General features: G+C 38.7%; 1 protein-coding gene across 1 annotated transcript in view; it reads right to left on the bottom strand.

The window, feature by feature from the left end:
* POU6F2 (POU class 6 homeobox 2) overlaps positions 1 to 18,786 on the bottom strand; it is a 321,130-nt gene that overhangs the window by 259,236 nt on the left and 43,108 nt on the right. The window contains exon 2 of the mRNA XM_074146710.1: positions 31 to 202. Within this exon, the coding sequence (XP_074002811.1) occupies positions 31 to 202 (172 nt within the window). The remainder of the gene's footprint in view (positions 1 to 30; positions 203 to 18,786) is intronic.

Genomic DNA, 18,786 nt, shown 5'->3' with positions numbered 1-18,786 from the left:
CAGTGAAATGAAATACCTAGACAGACTTACCGAAGAGCTTGCTGGGAGTGTCCTCGCTGTCATTTGATTCCACAGGCGCAAGCAGGGGCTCATTCAGCTCGTTGTCTGAAGTAGCTGCCTTGTCCTCACCTCTCAACTCTGCATTCATTTCACTCCGCAGTGACAGCAAGGGCTTACTGACTTGTCCAGCTATCATTGGATCCTAGGATGGGGGGGGAGGAAAAAAAAAAAAAGTGAGGGGAAAAAAAAAAAGTGGCAGCTTTGGTGTGCGTATACTCTCTCTTCCACTCCCTCTCTCTCACACACACACATACACACACACTCTCTCTCTCTCTCTTATCTCTGGCTGCTCCTGCTGTTATTGCTGGCTGCAGTCAAGTGAAGAGCTATTACAGATCCAATGAGTTTTCCATTACTCCCCACCCTATTAAAGCTCAACTAGCATGTGAGAGATTCAGGATGCTTTGGAGAAAAACTTCTATGAAAGCAACATAACCAACACAGCTTTAATTGTGGGATGTGCTTCTTTTTTTTTTGTGTGTGTGTGTCTGTGTATGTTTTTACACCTCACCCTGCCCTTAACGTAGTAAGAAATTCCTGTATGCTCCAACGCCATGGAAGAGGAGCGCCCTGTGAGCACTCTGTAGTGATTTAAAGAGGCATCCTCAGCTGTACAACATTAACAAAATCAAATACACAGTTTCTACCATTCCAGCCTTTCTATGAAAATACACAGCAGCAAATAGCTTTTTCACCACATACATTCAACAGAGATACAGATTTCTTGTAACTGTTCCTGTCTTTGGGATACTATGCTCCTAAAAGTCCATAAACACACACAAACACACATTTTTTTCTTTTGAAAATAAAAACACAGAAACCATTTTTTAAAAGATAAAATTAGGGAAGATACTTACACAAACAGTTTGCAATTATTCTTGTGTTTGCGACATTATATCCCCCGTAAAGCATTACATATATATATATATATATATACACACACATTTAAATTTTTTTCTTGACGATTTGGATCTGTTCTATCTTCTGCTCATTGAGGACATTTGGGGGTCAGGCATTATTTCCAAGCACACACTATTATTCCGTTTGCAAACTAATAGGCATAATATCATGACAGCACCGAAACCAGAGTTAAAAAAAAAAACCAAAAAAAAAAAGGAAAGGAACAAGTGACCTTGTTGCGCTCTCTGGCAGCTATTTATTGCAAAGTTCATGCCTAAATGGTTCTTATGCAGAGAACAGGTGACCAGCGAGCGAGTAGGTTGGTTAGCATGTTCCCTCTGTCCCGTCCTCACATTGGTCGATGTTTGCCTATGGGTTTTTTAATGTATTCATGTCTGAAAAGTGAATTTGATATGACACATGATAATCTATGAAAATGTTAATCAATACAAATAGTTTAAGCTGTCATCAAATGCACTTCTTTAGTCAATACTCATATCGCTGAAAACAATGTCACTGTCACCAGGGCTTAATTTGCACAGCACTTAAATATTGGACTCTGTGCATCAATGCACTCCTCTTCAAATACTGTAGGTAAACACATTTTCTCCCTATTTAAGGCTGAAGCACTCAGCACGCATTTAGCTGAGCTGAATCCTCCCTTTTGAATACCTTGATAGGTCCACTGGAGGGCAAAATTAATACTTAATTGAATCTCACAGTCATCAAAATAATCAATACTTTTTTATTATTTATTCTTTACAGTCTGTTGACTGTTTCAAACCTCTGAGGGAATGGTGGAAAGGATTCATGGCTTTGAAACACTGTCATTTAACAAGGTAATTTTCAGTGGGGCATTAGGGGTTGTGAAACATATAATAAAACAAAAATGGTGGCTTATAATAGGAAGAAAGAAAAGAATTATATTTCTGCCATCTAACAAAACAGGATAAATAAAAAAGCAAGTGCGAGAGGGAGAGGGAGAAAGGAGGGGGGAGAGGGATAGAAAGACTGGCTTTTGAAGGGTTTTATCATATCAAGAGCAGAGCTGAGCTTTCATAATGCTGACATTTCTCATCCTGACAATCCTAAACAAGTGGAAAGGATGAGATCGCAGATATCATCTTTCATCACATTCCCCAGCTTAAGAACCAACATGACAGCTTCTCTCCCCTTTACACTGTTAATTACTAAATAAAATACTGCTCTCTGTCAGCATTAGATTATTGCAGATAGCAACCACAAACATTACTCCATTGTTTTGGTTTGCCTTTTTTTTTTTTTAAACCAGTGATACCTACCTTGAACCCTTCAGAAAATAAATTAGGCTTGTGTCTACATATTGTAAATATATGAAACATAATCAATTTAATCAATGTGGTCAATCCATGTTATTGTCAGGCTAAATTGCTGGTGATTTATTAACATTTCATTTACTGTATTTATTAGCCAGCAACAATCTGAACATTTCTTAGATGTTTCTGGGGAGGAAGCAGAAGTTAACAGATTTCTTTTGCAGATGCTGTAAAAAAAAAAAAATAAAAAACCCTCTGACTTGTTTTGCCTCATATTCAGATTACATTGTGGAACAGTCATTTACCACAGGAAAAATTTTGTTTGTTTGCTTTCATATACTAAAAAATGTATTTTAGCAGATTTTGCAGCTAAAGGTCACCGTGAACACAAACAGCATTGTTTCAAAGTCTGGGCTGTTGCCCTCAGTTTCAGCTGTTCAAAATTAACATCAAGAGTGGTTCCATAACTGGTTTGAATCAGGACAAATTTGACCCTTTTCATCAAAGTATTCTGGGGAGGGAACTAATCCTGCCCGCAGAGCTACACTGCTAATCTAAGGACCAACAGCAATTTAATGGAGGATGCTGAATCAGTAGGATCCTAGATTAAAGTCTCAGCTGCCAAATTTTGAAGTTGAATATGTGAAAAATGGGAGGAAGAATAATGTAGGAAATGTGACAGCACGAGGAGAAATCCTCAGTCCTTAGATGTTAGTGAATTCCCAGCAACTCAACAGGGCCAGGATTTTATCTGTTATGTACATCAATAATTCGGCCTCATCTGGAGTACTTTGTTCATTTCTGGTTAGCCCATCTAAGAAAGATACATCAGAAAGAGATGTGTCGTAAGAATAATAAAGAGATAGAAAGAATTGGGAATGTTTACAGAAAAAAGTGAGTAAGAACGAGCATGATCAAAGCATACAAAATAATAAGTGGCAGGGAGAAAATGTAGAACAGGAACTATTCACCCTACCTCATCTGAGGAGAAAAAGAGCCTCCACTGAAACAGTAAATTCATAAATCTAATAATAATAAGAGATACTTTTCCAAACAGTAAGTGGTGAAAAACTGTGGAACTCATTGCTGCAAGCTATCACTGAGACCTGCCCTGCAGTAAGCATCAACATAGGCAGACTCCTAGCAGTGAATTTAAAACAGCTTTGTGAACACACAGCCAAGGAGTATAAAATCTGAAATAATACAAACTTCTGCCCCTTCCCTCAGACAGCACCAGAACTTGCAGTTAACCCCCAGGGTAGCTCTCTCTGTCAGGTGGTGAACGAATGACAACTTTCTCTATAAGCAGATGGATTAGATACTGTCTAAAATTCTAGTCTACATGAAGACTAAATAAATCACTTAAATGATAGGTTGAGGGAAGGTTTATTTCCTTCAAAAACATACTTTTAAAAAATGGCCATTTTTTAACTTCAGGTTGTTTCCAGACATTCAATTGCCTTCCATACTTAATAATGTGTCTCTTCTGCAGTGGGTTATGTGTGACTAAAAACTATTATTTTAATGAAAAGCATAATAAATTCTAATTCCAGTGTACAGCAAGTGTCCTAGTCTCCAAAATCCCTTGGGGACCGGAGGGGTTGCTCCTATATTTCCCAACGGCCTCCCTAAAAAAAACCCTCTAGAGTAGTTGCTATGCCAGCTGCAAGCCCAGCAGCTACCTACTCCTCCTCCTCTGCCCACCTACCAAGTCCAGCCCAGAGAGGACCCACAGCATTGGAGAGGATGCATCGAGGCAAGGAATTGCATGCACATCTTTTGCAGATAGTCCCATGAGGATCTGTTCTCCTCCCTGGCCCGGAATTGCTCTGGGCTTAACGCTCAGCATTTGCTTTTTGGGAAGGTGTTAAAGGTCAGGTGACACTTTGCAGTGTAACACTGGATCTTCCATTGGCTGACACCCACACAGAAGTTTTAGCTTTTCATATACAAAATTGAAAAGTCGAAGAATGCATAGAAAACAGCACGATGGAACTTATTAAAAAGGGTTAATATGCTTTAACTAAGAAGCAAGGGCACATACAAGGGATATAACGCTTCAGAATTTCAGATGGCATTATAACCATAAGAGCAAAGTTCTAGTTATGTGAGAACTGAAGAATTACAATCTGCTCATTCAAAATATACCTGTATATACCACACAGGTAGTGACAAATTTATCACGCATCTCTTGCAGATACTCCTAAAACTTGTCATCTATTTCTTGTCCGACTAACACTACTATTTCCAGATTTGCCTGTTTTCTACGAGATTTTGCTGACAGTTTTGTGCAGCGAGTGGTCCTCCCTGCTGTGTGTCTCCCTTAAGGGTGGCTTATAGCTCCTGTAATTCAGCTGCAATACCTGCTACACCTCTGTTCAGCTCTGTCACTCCCTGATGACTTAAATTAAGCCCCAAAGCTTGTTTAACAGTAAAAAATCATGTGGATTTGCAAATGCAAATTACAGTTCTGGTTACACACCCTCTTTTAAAAGCCAAAACCTTAACCTTCTTAACTGCAGCACTGTATGAAGTACAGGAGGACATTTATCAATGTGTTAAAAGCTTTGCCTCTGCATCTTAAGGGAAAAGGTGCAGTTTGTAAGCAAAACTATTTAGTAATCAAAGGCAGCTTTTAAAGGAAACTATGGGGTTTTTTGTGTGAAACATGCCCTAGGCAGAAGTCTAAAAATAGGAGAACAAACTACTTTTATCCTTAATGCAGGACTTGGGTGATGATAAGGCTTTATAAAGGCTTCATGCACTGGTTTAGCCAATGGTCTAAATTTTGTACTTACTGCACCATAAACATCATTGGTCTGAATTTAATTACTTTAAGAGAAAATTTAAGATCCTTTGCTTTTTATTTTGCCCTTAGTTTGAAGCCAGAGAAATAAATTTCAAAGTACTTAAAATTAATTTTCTGGTTTTTACCCAAATAAGTAGTAAATTGTGCCTCCCCTCTAGGATCCTGATCTTGCACAGAGTTCTGTTCGGGACATACACAGTGCATATGTTTGAGCAAACACTCCAATTATACTACCAACAAACATAAAATTTACCCTGTTCATACATCACTCTAATGACTACACCAGCTTTTTGAAATTTTTAATTAAGACAGAGCACCACCATAACCTTGGATAAAGCTACATAACTTACCGTATAGTTTTTAAGTGAGGAATACATTAGAAAGACTCGGGGGGGGGGGGGGGGGGGGGGGGGGGGAACACACCGATTTGATTCATTTTGTGTCAAGTACAGTGAAATTTAGGAACACGTTCCTCTTAGGAACTAGTCCTTCTTCCTTCAACTTTTTGTTTCTAGAGGTATTCAATTCTTTTTCCATAAATAATGATTTCTCATGGACAACATTCTTCATTTCTTTTTTCTTTAAACTTTATCTGCTCTCACTAAGGTGCTGATATGCCCACTCCACTCCAATCTGGTTTATGCAAACTACCCCAAATCAACCTTTTTCCCCTGCCAGCCTCTGCTGCTGGCTGCCACTTCTCCAGAAAAAGTTACAGAGCAAAAACTTATTTTCTTCATAGCCACCTTGTACCGCCATCCTTAGATGGATGTTTCTATAAGCAAAACAAACAGGACTGCTGAAGGCTGCTGATACACGATCATTGATCTCCCTTGACTACTTTGATATTATAGTTCTATTTACTGCATTACATATTTACTTATATTACTCATATTTAACTTACTGAAATCTTCAGTATTGCCTCTCCTTCCTCTTACAGCAAAAAGCTGATATATCCCCAGCTCTTCTCACTCAACATGAATACTATCACCCAAAAGTCTCCACTTTTCTTCACCTAGAATGGTATTTATTTGCCTCCTGAAAAACTCTGTAACAGAAAAGATAGTTCTTTTCTTCTCCCTTTTCTCAATACCAGTGTGACTTTTGACATTGTATTTTTCCAGTAATATTCATCTTCACATCTAGCGTCCATGTTGCAGTTAAAAAGGTGCATTTTCTAGGTAAAAATAATATAAGAATAATTAGGCACTGGTTAGCTAGCTATGTTATTAATAGTACTGAACTTTAATTAACAATTTAATTTGGAAAGTTAGAGAGACTATCACTGCCCATGGTGCTTGCTTTCATTTAAATATTCTTCTCAGATTAGGCAGTAATGCTAGGATGGTCTCCATCTATTTACTTAAGTGCTCTAGAAATTGAAATGGTTAGTGCTGGTTAGTATAACATGGCTTCTGACAGAAAAAGAGGGGTTTAGAAACTCATGGAGGTTTAATTGTAGCTTTAGGAATCTTAAAGTTGATTGAAACAGGTTTTTTTTTTAAACTAAGGTTTTATGTGGCAATGTCCCTCAAATTTTTGTGTCTTGAGATTGAGATATTACATGTTTTCAAATCATATAAAAAAACCCCAACCCTCACTAAACATATTTTCTCCCCAACCGAACTATTTTCCCTAATGAAAACGTTTCATATATTCCTTACACCTACTGAGAGTAAGCTGAAAAGGTTCACAAGAGAAGTCCTAATCAATTTGCTAGTCAGGTTGCTCTGCAACACACTGACTAGAGGCTGGAGGATGGGAATATGCACACAGCAGCCGCACTAAGTGGCTGGGTCACCATTTATTGTATAATCAGATTGGTTTTATTGCTCTATATGTACCCAGATGTACCCCAGCAGTCATGCTGCATGCTTCAAATAGGAAAGAAAGGCAAAGGATGTTGGTTTCACCGCCGAAAGTGAGGAACAACTACATTGTAGGGAACTGCTGCATCTCTGGTCCAGAAAAGCTATTTCTGGAACTTCCTGAGAAAGACTCACATATATGAATCCAGACTTTGAGGTTTTCCTGACCCACGTGACACTTAGGAATCACTAATGCCAGAGTACACACAGCATAGCAGCTTTATTCTAAACGTTGCTTTCAACTCTTGGAGTTGACCTTAATGCTTCTGATCCAATTATTAATCTGATTTAAGAATCATTCTGCTCTTCTTATTGTAAGCCATTTAATCTTTACAAGTTTTCTACCACATACAGGGTGAAGCTATATAAAACTTTCCTCTATTAATTAGGATAACAGTAGTTATCCTAATTTTGTAGTTTTGGCCTTAGCCCAATTATAATTATTACCCATATAATTGACATTTTGGCATACTGGAAAGGAGCTTGTTCATCAGCAGACGCATAGCAGAAGTTTGTATGCATACAGAGGTCAAGAGTCAGAGAAGCAACTATTCTGGAAACTACCATGCTCCTCAAAACACATAATAGAAAACAGCACGCAGCCACCAAGAAAAAAATAACAAGTCTTGAGAGTGGTGAGAGAGAGCAGCCTTCTAGTTAGTGTTTCTTGCAGCCACACATAACAGGCAACGCCATTTTTGAGAAACCAGAAAGTCAGGCCCTACACATCATGACAGGACAAAAGTGGAGCAGGCAGGAATAGTTTTGACTGCTGCCAACATGGTAGAAAGAGCCTTCAAGAGACTTTCCCACTTATCGCATAAAATCATTTAGGTTGCAAAAGACCTTTAAGTCCATCGAATCGAGAGATTTCCTACTCTTCTGTCATCTGGTCTCCCGAAAGGAGGAGGTGACGTAGGAGAGCAATTAAATCTGAAATTAGAAGATGGTTCCTACCAGGAGTAAGACTTTGACACATTTCCTTCATAGGAGTAGTGGATGATTCCCACTGCTCTGTCAGTTTTCTTCTGCAGGGAGCCATGTCAAACATAAGAAACCATCCAGAAAATTATAAGCCTGTAAGAATAACTAGGATTTTCTAAAACTTGTATACTGTAGGGCCAACTTACCAGAAGCCTTGAAAAAAATTTCCATTATGACGAGGAAGACATTGTCCTCCATTAAAGAAAATGATTAACCATTTCTATAAAGGTATTCTTCACTCTTAGGGGAAAAAAAGCCATTCTACCCTAATGTAATAAACACATTGTAGCTGTCTTTGCTATCAAAACCTTCTCATTCACCCTGAAAATGATTTCACATGGGGTTTAGTCTTCACACTGACCACCTAAAGGAGATGTGATCCTGTTTACCAAATCATTGCACTATCTTCACAAGGGCTCTTTCATGAGCCTACCAGTTCCATAAATAGATATTAAAGAAAAAAAAAAAAGGCAAGTTTTACTTTGAAGAGACTTTAAGCACAAGGCTTCTTTTTCCAGATGATCTTGCTACATACGTTAAAAGATCCTCCTAGAACATACAGTGTCCTCTTATCAATGTAATACTTCTGCTCTCCATGACAAAGAATAGGCCATAAATGGCCTCCTTGAACTAAGAAATGTAATTAAATACTCCACAGAATACTCTGAGTTAGTCTTTCCTTGGTGAAAGATTGCTAATCAGGATCTCCACCACAAAGCATTTCAATGCTACTAATTTGGCCTAACCAGAATTTAAATATGATATTATATACGATTTCTTTTTATTTTCATTCGCCAGGTTTTGTCGACCATGTACACACCGTGTAAACTACTTTGAGGGAAAAAATATCAAAGCCAGAACTCAGTTAAAATTGCTTTCTTTTGGAAATCAGCACATCCAGAACCACACTGACACCAAACATACAGTAACTTTCAAACACTGACCACGTGTGAGAGAGAAACTTGACTCGGCAGCATAGAAGGGACTCACAGCAATTGAAAGAGACTTCTCTTGGTTAAAGAAAAACTTGATTTTACATAACGTGTCAGGATTTGCAAGTTGTAAAAGAAAGAAACCATTAACTTGAATTTCTGACAATCAGAGCATGGGTTAAACAGGAAGTTTAAGCTCAGCAAGTTAATTGCAGCTCAGGAGTTAATTCAATTACTTGCATTTGATCTAGGAAAAGCCAAATCAAGATCTGTCTGTAGGCCACCACGGACTTGGTCACATCAGGAAAGTCACTTCCTGTTTCAGGATGGGTCTTTCCCTGGCTCTCACCAGAAATTCCAAAGGCACATAAAGTAACACCTTCAAAAGAAAATTTGTTGAAACAGGGGACATACCAGTTTTAGTGCAAAGCAACCTTTTCTAGTGAAAACTTTTTTTGCTGAAGATTAAGGTAGTTCTACTCTAATTCCAGTTTCATCCAACTCTCGGTTTGAACACCACTTTTAAAAACAGTTACAATCTATAATACAATACACAGTCACAACCTAGACCAGTTTGGAAATCTGGTATATATTTTTTGCGAACCTTTCAAAATCCTTTATAAATAAGGGTACAATACTTAAACAACATACCAGGCAAATCAAGATTTCACCGGAGTATCACAATCAAAAATCGCTGGAAAATTTTCATTTCAGTAGCAAACTGTTCTTTGTCAGCTTCAAGCAAGTGAGGAAGTCTGCCTTGAGTTCTTCTTCCTGAACAAGACTGAAGGCTTCCAAAATCTGAATCCAAACTTAGGACAGCTCAGCCTTGAATTTATATGTTATGGAATCAACAACATAGTCACCTCTTACGGGGGCTTTTCATGGTCCTTGCCTTAATACTGCGTATGGGAAATCGCTTCTCTCACGGCATTTTTACTGACACCGTATCTTCTAGGGGTGGACCCTCAGATTTCATTTTACCTACTCTATACAGAGTCATCATTGCTATTTTATTCTATGTATTGAAGAAACTGAAAGCTTCACCTGAACTGAGCCTCACAGACTAAAACGTTGTTTTGTTTTTTTCAGATACTAGAAGATGCACTGCTGTAAAATATGAAGCTCCCAGGTTGAGAGTAAGAATCCCAAATAATTTTGAGCTCATCTGGCAACAAAACCTGCTGTTGTAACTGCTAAGCCTACTTAATAATGCCACAAATACTGCAGATCAATAATGTTATGCTTTTTATATTTACCAAGCCTTTCCCACTGATAAATGAGTGCAATTTTTTTTTAATCTTTAAAGAGGATCTTCGGGGTTGCTTTTCTTCACACCAGGTCTTCATCAACACCTGGGTATCACATCTTTCTTTTCACATTGTAGATCACAAATACTAATTCCTAATTAAATGTATTCCAAATTCAGCATGCCTTTACCTATATCACGGTTTCACACTTCTAATGTAGTTCGCGTAAGGAGCTGGTTTTCTTTAAGATCTTGAATGCCCAAGGATGCTTCGCCTTTTTGTCAGTGGCCTTAATCTGCTGGAAGCTGCAGGTACACTTACAAACTCCCAATGTTTCACTCATTATGCTGGGGGAGGATATATCACACAGCACACACCGTAACAGTATTATACATTGGACATATAGGAGGATCACTTCAATTCAGAGCAGTGTAACAGCAGCTTTTCTGTTTAATGCCTTACAGTAGGAAAACAGCGTAACACTGAGCATTTTAGCAGCAATTACAGTAACCAGATTACCAATAAACAATGAATGAAGCATTTCTCAGATCTGCTAGTATTTTCCTACATGGAATTCTATTCTTTATTAGATACTGTTTGGTTTGGGTTTGTGTTTTGCTTGGGGGTTTTGTTTGGTTTTTTTTTTTACCCCCAAAAAAAGTTGCCACGCAATGATGTGCCGTTGGCTCCCTATTGTTTTTTAAGGAAACTCCTTCTAAACAAACAATATTTTAAGGCAGAAAACCTGATCAGAGCGTAAAAAAAAGAACAAACCCATGCAACTAGAGCAACACTTTGTTGCTTGTGCCTGTTATTTGCAACTGGCCAACATCACTGGACTTCTCAGCTTCACCTGTGAAGTGTAACTATCACTGCTCTGAGCAGAGAGCACAGTCACAAGTGCCATTGATTCCATTTTGCTTCAACAGCAGAAAATGAATCAACAGAATCACAGAATCACAGAATCACAGAATCACAGAATCACAGAATCACAGAATCACAGAATCACAGAATCACAGAATCACAGAATCACAGAATCACAGAATCACAGAATCACAGAATCACAGAATCACAGAATCACAGAATCGTTAGAGTTGGAAGGGAACTTAAAGATCATCGAGTTCCAACCCCCCTGCCATGGGCAGGGACACCTCCCACCAGACCAGGTTGCTCAAAGCCCCATCCAGTCTGGCCTTGAACACCTCCAGGGATGGGGCATCCACAGCTTCTCTGGGCAACCTGTTCCAGTGCTTCACCACCCTCACAGTCAAGAACATAATCCTGATATCTAATCTAAATCTCCCATCTTCCAATTTAAAACCATTACCAATCTTTCCAAAGATCCTGCTATTGTTTATCGCATACATATATAATGCCTGTACATATGTATGTGTATGTATTACATATGTAAAGAAGTTCTTAGCACTCCTGATTCTCTTCCCAGTGAAACCATTGGATTGCTGCCATCTACTTCAACAGGGACAAACACATACTCAATCATCTGCACAAAAAAAAAAAAATCACTGAGATCTATTCATGGGCCCTGATCTTCTTGTCACTGATAAAAAGACTTCAATAAGAAAACCTAAATGTAGTTTAGTTGTTTCAAAAAAGCGTAGGTCAACATAATCGATCTCTTAATATTAAAATTAATCTAAAAATAGCCATTAATAACTTCAGTGATAAAAAAATTACAAACAAAGCAACAAAATGCAGAATATAATGTGAGATTGTGATCAAAAACGTGTTCATTGTAAGTTATTTTTATGTGTCATTCTAAATGGAAATTAATATTGTGTGTTTGGCATATATGTATTTGAAAAGAGCATCTTTGCATTATACTTTGAAGAAAAAGCTAGTTCCTATGTCCATATTTATAATTAGCTTTCTGAACCTAGAAGCTACATATATTTACGGTTTGTATATACGAAGGCAAAGAGCCATTTGGGTTTCCAGCAGCCAGTTTGCGTATTCTAGTACAGCTGTGAGAGCATAACAGTATTCAAACCACCTTTGCCCTCCCGTTAGTCCTCTTTTAATGCAAAATAGCCTTTTCTTTGTAGGAGAGGAAGTTTGCCACCAGGTGGTTATAATAGGAGAGCTGGCACCTTGGAAACTCAGTTTTGTCACTGAGCCTCTAGGTGTTGCTGGCCAAATCATCTAATCTTCGTAGTCTGTTTCACCGATTTACAAAACAGAGAGCAGGGCAGAAGTGTCTATTTTGACTTTTAAGCATTTCTGTGAAAATGTGCAAAGTAATCTATTCCCACAGAGCCTTTCCTGAACTCTTTCTTGCTTTTCTAGGGCCTAACAGTTTTCATAAAAACCCACTTTCTCCAACAATACTTATCAAAGTCTAATGATATTTACTTTTAGGACACTTTCCACTGTATTTAAATGTCCCATTATTATTTTTATCCCGTTACTTCCATTTATTCTTTTTCTTAACCTACTCCCTTCACCATTTACCTGCCTCCAATATCCACAGATATCCATTCATGTGTTGAGCAAATAATCAAGCTATGCATACTTAACCAATTTAATCCTTGTATCTCCCATTTTTAAATCAGGTGGCACTTCTGATCCATTTCACTGCTCTTAAAAAGAAAGAAAAAAAAAAAGATAGTAGGATGGATCAAGCAGCATAAAAAGACCACAGAGCTGCTGCAGGTCTTGGTTTTGCTGGGGAAACCCAACACTGGCACAACTTTAGAGGGTCTTCTAGGAGCAAAAGATGCTTTTTCATTGCTCTCTTGCTACTCACTGACACAATGTGTGTCCTCTATCCTCCCAGCCTGAGATCTCAAGAATAATTAGGAAAGAAGATCTTCATTACAGAGAAGGAAGACAGGAAAGTAAAGCCCTGTAAACCAGTAGTGGAGCAGAGCTCATCTCTGCTGCTATCAGTCCCTATCCTTATTCCTTTTCTTTTTCTTCCGTAGCCAAACTAGCACTGCTGTTTCCTCAGTAATATTCCCTTTCCAAGCAGTTATTAATGTGACCTTCAAAACAACTCTCCTTAAAATCTAAGTAGACAGTTCTTAGTCCTTAACCTATTGAGATTTTCTTCTAGCACATTTATTCCTAGTTTAAGTGGCTACAGCAGTTGCTCCATCCCTCACCACCTGTTCTGGTGAGTTGACCCCAGCCAGCAGCCAAGCACCCACACAGCTGCTTCCTTATCCCCCTCTCCCACAGGATGGGGAGAAAACAGAAGGAAGGAGAGAAGACTTCCGGATCAATATAAAGACAATTTGATAGGGGAAGTGTAAGATGCACCTGCAAGCGAAAGAAAATAAGGAAATTTTTCCACTTCCCATTGGCAGGCAGATATCCAGCCAATTCCAGGGCAGCAGGGCCTCAGTATGCATAACAGCTCCATAGGAAGACAAACACCATAACCACAAATATCCCCATTTCCTCCTTCATTCCCCTAGCTTTTAATGCTGAACATTACACCATATGGCATGGAATAACCCTTCGGTCAGTTGGGGTCAGCCATCCCAACTCTGTCCTCTCCCAACTTCTTGCCCACCTCTAGGATAGACACTGTGCAAGAACTGCTGCCCGATAGCCAAAACACTGGTGTGTTATCAGCACAATTTTAGTCACAAATCCAAAACGCAGCACCATATGGGCTGCTATGAAGCAAGTTACCTCCAGCCAGCCCCAGTGCAATGATTCAGGTCTACAATTTAGGAAACTGAGTGGAGCACCCACATGTCTGTGGCATTCCTGGCTCACAGGCCTGACAGTCCCAGCTCGTGTGCTTCCTCTGGAGCCAAACATGGGCTCCTTCCTATCACCTGGCTCTGAACTAACACACTAGAATGCTGAACAGAATTTTTGGCAAAATGAAAGCATAGGCAAAGAGATTTAGACAAACACAAAAAAAGTAAAACTGGCTACATATGAGGTGAGTAAAACCAGTGACTTAAATAATCCCCTTTTTTCACTTGTCTGCATTTTAGACCAAATTATTATTCAGTTGATTTAAATCAACTTTCTTATTTACTCTTACCCACATTTACTTCATTCATTTATTTCTTGGGTTATTTAAGTATTTCTCAGCGCTATAGCATTTGAATGCTTAATTACATCCTTTGATCTCTGTGTTTCCATGCAGGCTCAAGAGTCCTTAAATTTTGTCTGGATATTAAAATATTCTCCTTGGCCATAAAATCAAGTTGGTGGGCAATTACTTCAATGTGACACCTTATGTAAGCTTACCATCATGCCTTCACTTTAAACATTGTAAGTCAATGAAATTATATTGTAGTCATTGACAACACATACAATTTTGCCTGTTTGATACCCCATTACTGCAATAGCAGCCACAATGGTTTTGGAAAAAGCTCTTTTTCCATCAGAACGTGCTACCATTTTTGCACTCACAAGTAGGGCACATTCGTAGGGAGCAAAATAACGCCACTTAAGTGACTATTACAAAGTATTTGCTTGTTTCCAAGAGAATGTAAAGCAATGCACCCACATGTCTATATATAGAATCATTAGTAAAAGATGACCAACAGCTCCTACACAGAATCAAATCACTTGCACAAACAATTGATTCACCTGCACAGTCAAAATAGCAAAAGCATTAAATAGACTTCGCTAGGACATGGGATCAGTTGTGTACCACCAGTATATGCACACAGATCTTCCCTATAAAGTATGCAAAACTCTAGCAGAAAAGAGAAACCGTAACCTCTACATAAGTAATAATACTATTTGTACAGTTCTACGAGCAGTTCCCAAACTTTCCTCTTCTGCTCATCTCTCAGCTTCAAATCCCAACACACACAACCAAATTTCTATTGGGCTCAAAACTACCTCTTCATGTGGGAAGCCTAGAAACTCACCAGTTTCTAACAGAACTCACAAGTTTCACAAGAACTATGAAGAGAATACACTTCAAGGAAAAATAAAATTAAAAAAAAAAAAGAAAAAAGTTATGCCAGTTTTAGAGGACTAAGCACAGAATATTACTGTCATTATATTCTAAGGCCAAGTGTTGTATGGAATAGAAGTTAATAAAATAAGGAGAAAATCTTAATCCACAATGATCAAAAAAAGCTGGACTGCTTTTCAGTTTTCTAGGATCATATATTAAATGAGAGGAAACATTGAATTCTGTTCCATGTATCAGTTAAAGCCAAGCTACTGAGGGGCTATGCTATAACCCACTTAATCAGCAACTCACCAGGGACCGGGGAGCATTAACATGAATTGCATGCTTAAGTAGCAATTCCCTGGCCTTTATCACATCAAAATCTACCTTATCTAGTAGTTTAAAGCCTTTATGATCTTAGAAGTCTCACATGGCCACATGCACAATCCTTTACTCAGGGAACTGTTCCCAACTCTACATCACTCCCCAGCCTGATTCCAGCACAGCAAGTGAGAGTAAGTAGTAACAGGAGGAGAGGGACAGACGATTAACAGTACAGTTCATCCTATTACTGAGCTTATTTTCTGAAGAAGACTTCTAGCTTTCAGACTTCCACTATTTTTTATTCTGTTTTTACAGACAGCAGGAAAAAAGAAAAAGTGAATGAACGCGCACTATTGATGAAAAACTGTTAACTGAAAATTCTTTAATTTCCACCTCTCTCCCTCACAACTAAGATAAGGTAATGCTTTCAAAAGTACCTAGACACACATGATATCAAAGTGATCTGGAAGACCACAAACAAAAGATGCATGACACAGACGTGACAACACAAATGAACACTTATATTTGGCTTCAAAAACCAGTTTTTAGGGTTCTCATCATGTTACAACCCTGTGCAGCCACTCCATCTATAGGATTTTTCTCCTAGATGACCTACTGTCTGTACACAGCTTTAAGGGTCTTTAATGAACAGATGACAACATACTGAAAAGCAGTACAAGAAGCCCAAGCAGGTATGTTAAATTTATTGTGACAGAGGAACTGAACTGCTGTGCTGAAAACAAAGCCATGTTTATGCTGTGGTGAAATTATGGCTTTAAGATATTATAGTCATTTATCTCTATCTGAAGGGTATAAACTAGTCCTTCAAGCACGTAACCCTCCACTAAGTATACATACTGGAATCAATGGGACCACTTACATGATCAGATTTTGTAAGGCTGGAGCGCAGCAGACGGGGGCAAATTGCTCAAAGGTAACCACAGAGCTAAGTGGGAGGAAAAGGATGAAAATGACATCAAAACACGTATAACGGGCATTATGAGTGAGGGGAAGAAAAAACAAACACACAACCCAAACCAAATAAAAAAAACCCCAACCATCAAAAAAAAAGCCCCAGACAAGCAAGTGCTTAGACTACAACCCTGACCTGAAAAGACAAGTAGAAAAAACTCTTCTGCTTGACATATTTGAAGTTCTATAGGACAGAAAAATGCATAACACGGGAATGCACTATCATGCACAGTTATGGTGTCTTCTAAACTAAAATCACCAAAGGTCTTCCACCTCAAAACTGCTGCGAGTCAAAGAAATACTTTTGGCACTATTACACAGTGAAAAAAATTAAAACACTGCACTGAAAGTAAAAATGAGAAAACATATGGCTTTGTGTTTGTTTTCTCTCCCAAAGTCTTTCCCAAGTTTGCTGGGATTCCCTCTAAATGCTGTCTCTACAGACTCAGCCTAGGATCTCAAAGTGGGTGCCCTCCTGCCTCGTATACCATATTAACATCATTAATGAGTTATGATCTTGGTAACACCTATTCTAATCCTGTTGCCTTCACTAGGGTTCTGCGAGTGTAATTTAGCACTTCATTTCAGGCAATGAGATTGCAAAGGCAGTCTAGAAAGTAGAGCTGAGTTTATAACATTGCTGATGACAACGCACAGCATATTCTCCCAGTTGGTGTCACAGATACAACAGCAATAAAATCTGACTTTGCTTAGTATGCCTGCTCCCCATACATGTTTACACTGATATGATACTTTTAACAAAGAAATGTAACATGCACGGATATTATTTACAAAACAATCTCAGTTTAACTATGAGCATGACAAATATGTAATTTCACAGCAAAGTCCTATTTTTAGCTCCCTGTACTGCTTCAAATCCCATTACTTTAGCTTGCAACATTTACTTGCAAGGCAAAAAAAAAGCCAAACTTGCACCAAACTTGGGTAAATTTGTCAGACAACTGTTTGCAACTCACAGGGGCAGAGGAGAAAGGTATATGCTCTGAAAGTTTTCACTTATGACTGTGACTCCAGTTTCCTTGTAGCTCAAAAAAAACCCAACCAACTTATTACCAACCCTGAATATCTTTGTATAATGTGAAAACATTTAAAATATTAGAGCTTAAGTCTACTGAAATAACTAAGCTGTGAGCAAATCTGACTGAGTACGGCTAGTTTGTGTGAGAAAAGTTCCTACTTCTCAACAACTTTTGGAGAGCATTCAGATCAGGTACTGTAATAACACCCAATTAAAAAAAAAACAAACCAAACAGTCCCTCAAAATGCTGATCAGTCGTAACTGATGACTCTTTGGAGGAAGAGACAGAAAACCTTGAAAACAGTGCTGCTGAAATGGAAGCTTTCTGTAGGTCTTCATCTGTGCATGAAGACTCCAGCCTTGAGGCTTCACTTCTTGTGTCGAATTTTGATAGCTCTAGGTAAAGACAAACCATACCAGGGGTGTGAGTAAATTTCCCAAATATATTCTTCCTAAGAGAAAGCTGGAGGAGCTCTGGCCAGCTCACAGTGACCGTACTGCCATCCAGAGGTAGGCTGCAGCTCAAGAGCAAGTAAAGTCTTCTTATATCAGCACGGAGCAAAGACCTCCCTACAGCCCATACAGCAGACTCCAGTTTTCAGCAAGCCATACAACTGATGGGGCAGTGTAGTTCTTCAAGGGCATGAGGTTTATCTACTGTTCGGCCACTGCCCAGCGTGGCTCTGTTGCAGAATAGCCTTCAAGCAGGTTTTTCTAGTTTAGGTTGTCAGAGGAGATGATTAACTCTTGTGAGAAACTGGACGTGAGAACTCTGTACCAGCAGTCTCATTTTTCAGGACAGTTAAATACATGCACACAATGCTTTGTGGGGGCAAAGTATTGTTGGTCTAAAAAAAACCCACCAACCAACAGCATAGGAATAAGAGGGTTCAGGGGTGAGCTTCTATAAAATTGTCAGAACAGCCCGAGATTTATTTTGGGACAGTAACCTGAAGAGATACGGAGGTCCTATTGAGTCTAACCAAGAGGAGTGGTTGATGGAGAACTCCGTAGTTCTTCTCCAATGTGTCACTGGCATTGACACATTTTCTTTCCAGGCTTCCGTGGTGAACATTTCAGTTTACAAAGGGAAGGCAAAAGGTGGAGGACAGACTCCCTTTCTTTTTACTTCATTCAACAAGTCGAAGGAACTCGGAGATAAAATGTGAGAGATCATTTAGAGCATAGGAAGAGGTAGGAATAAGGCAGGATAAGTAAAGCAAGCTGCTTATCAGTTGGTGACTGTGATCCAAAACCTGACCTGTTAAATACTGGTGCCAGGTGCAACCACAGAATGTAAGTGAGGGGTGACTAAGTAGCTTATTTATCTAAATGCAAGCACATTCTTACCTCTTGACCTAGACTGAGAATAAACTGTCATTGCAATACTGCATATTTCAACACCAAGTATTTAAGGTATCTTACAGTATAATATTTAAGATCAAAAAAATGCAAACTTATT

This window comes from Numenius arquata, chromosome 4 (assembly GCF_964106895.1).
Source record: "Numenius arquata chromosome 4, bNumArq3.hap1.1, whole genome shotgun sequence".
NCBI classification, from domain to species: domain Eukaryota; kingdom Metazoa; phylum Chordata; class Aves; order Charadriiformes; family Scolopacidae; genus Numenius; species Numenius arquata.
The sequence above is the reverse complement of the archived record's forward strand: the minus strand, read 5'-3'. Positions and strand labels throughout refer to the sequence as shown.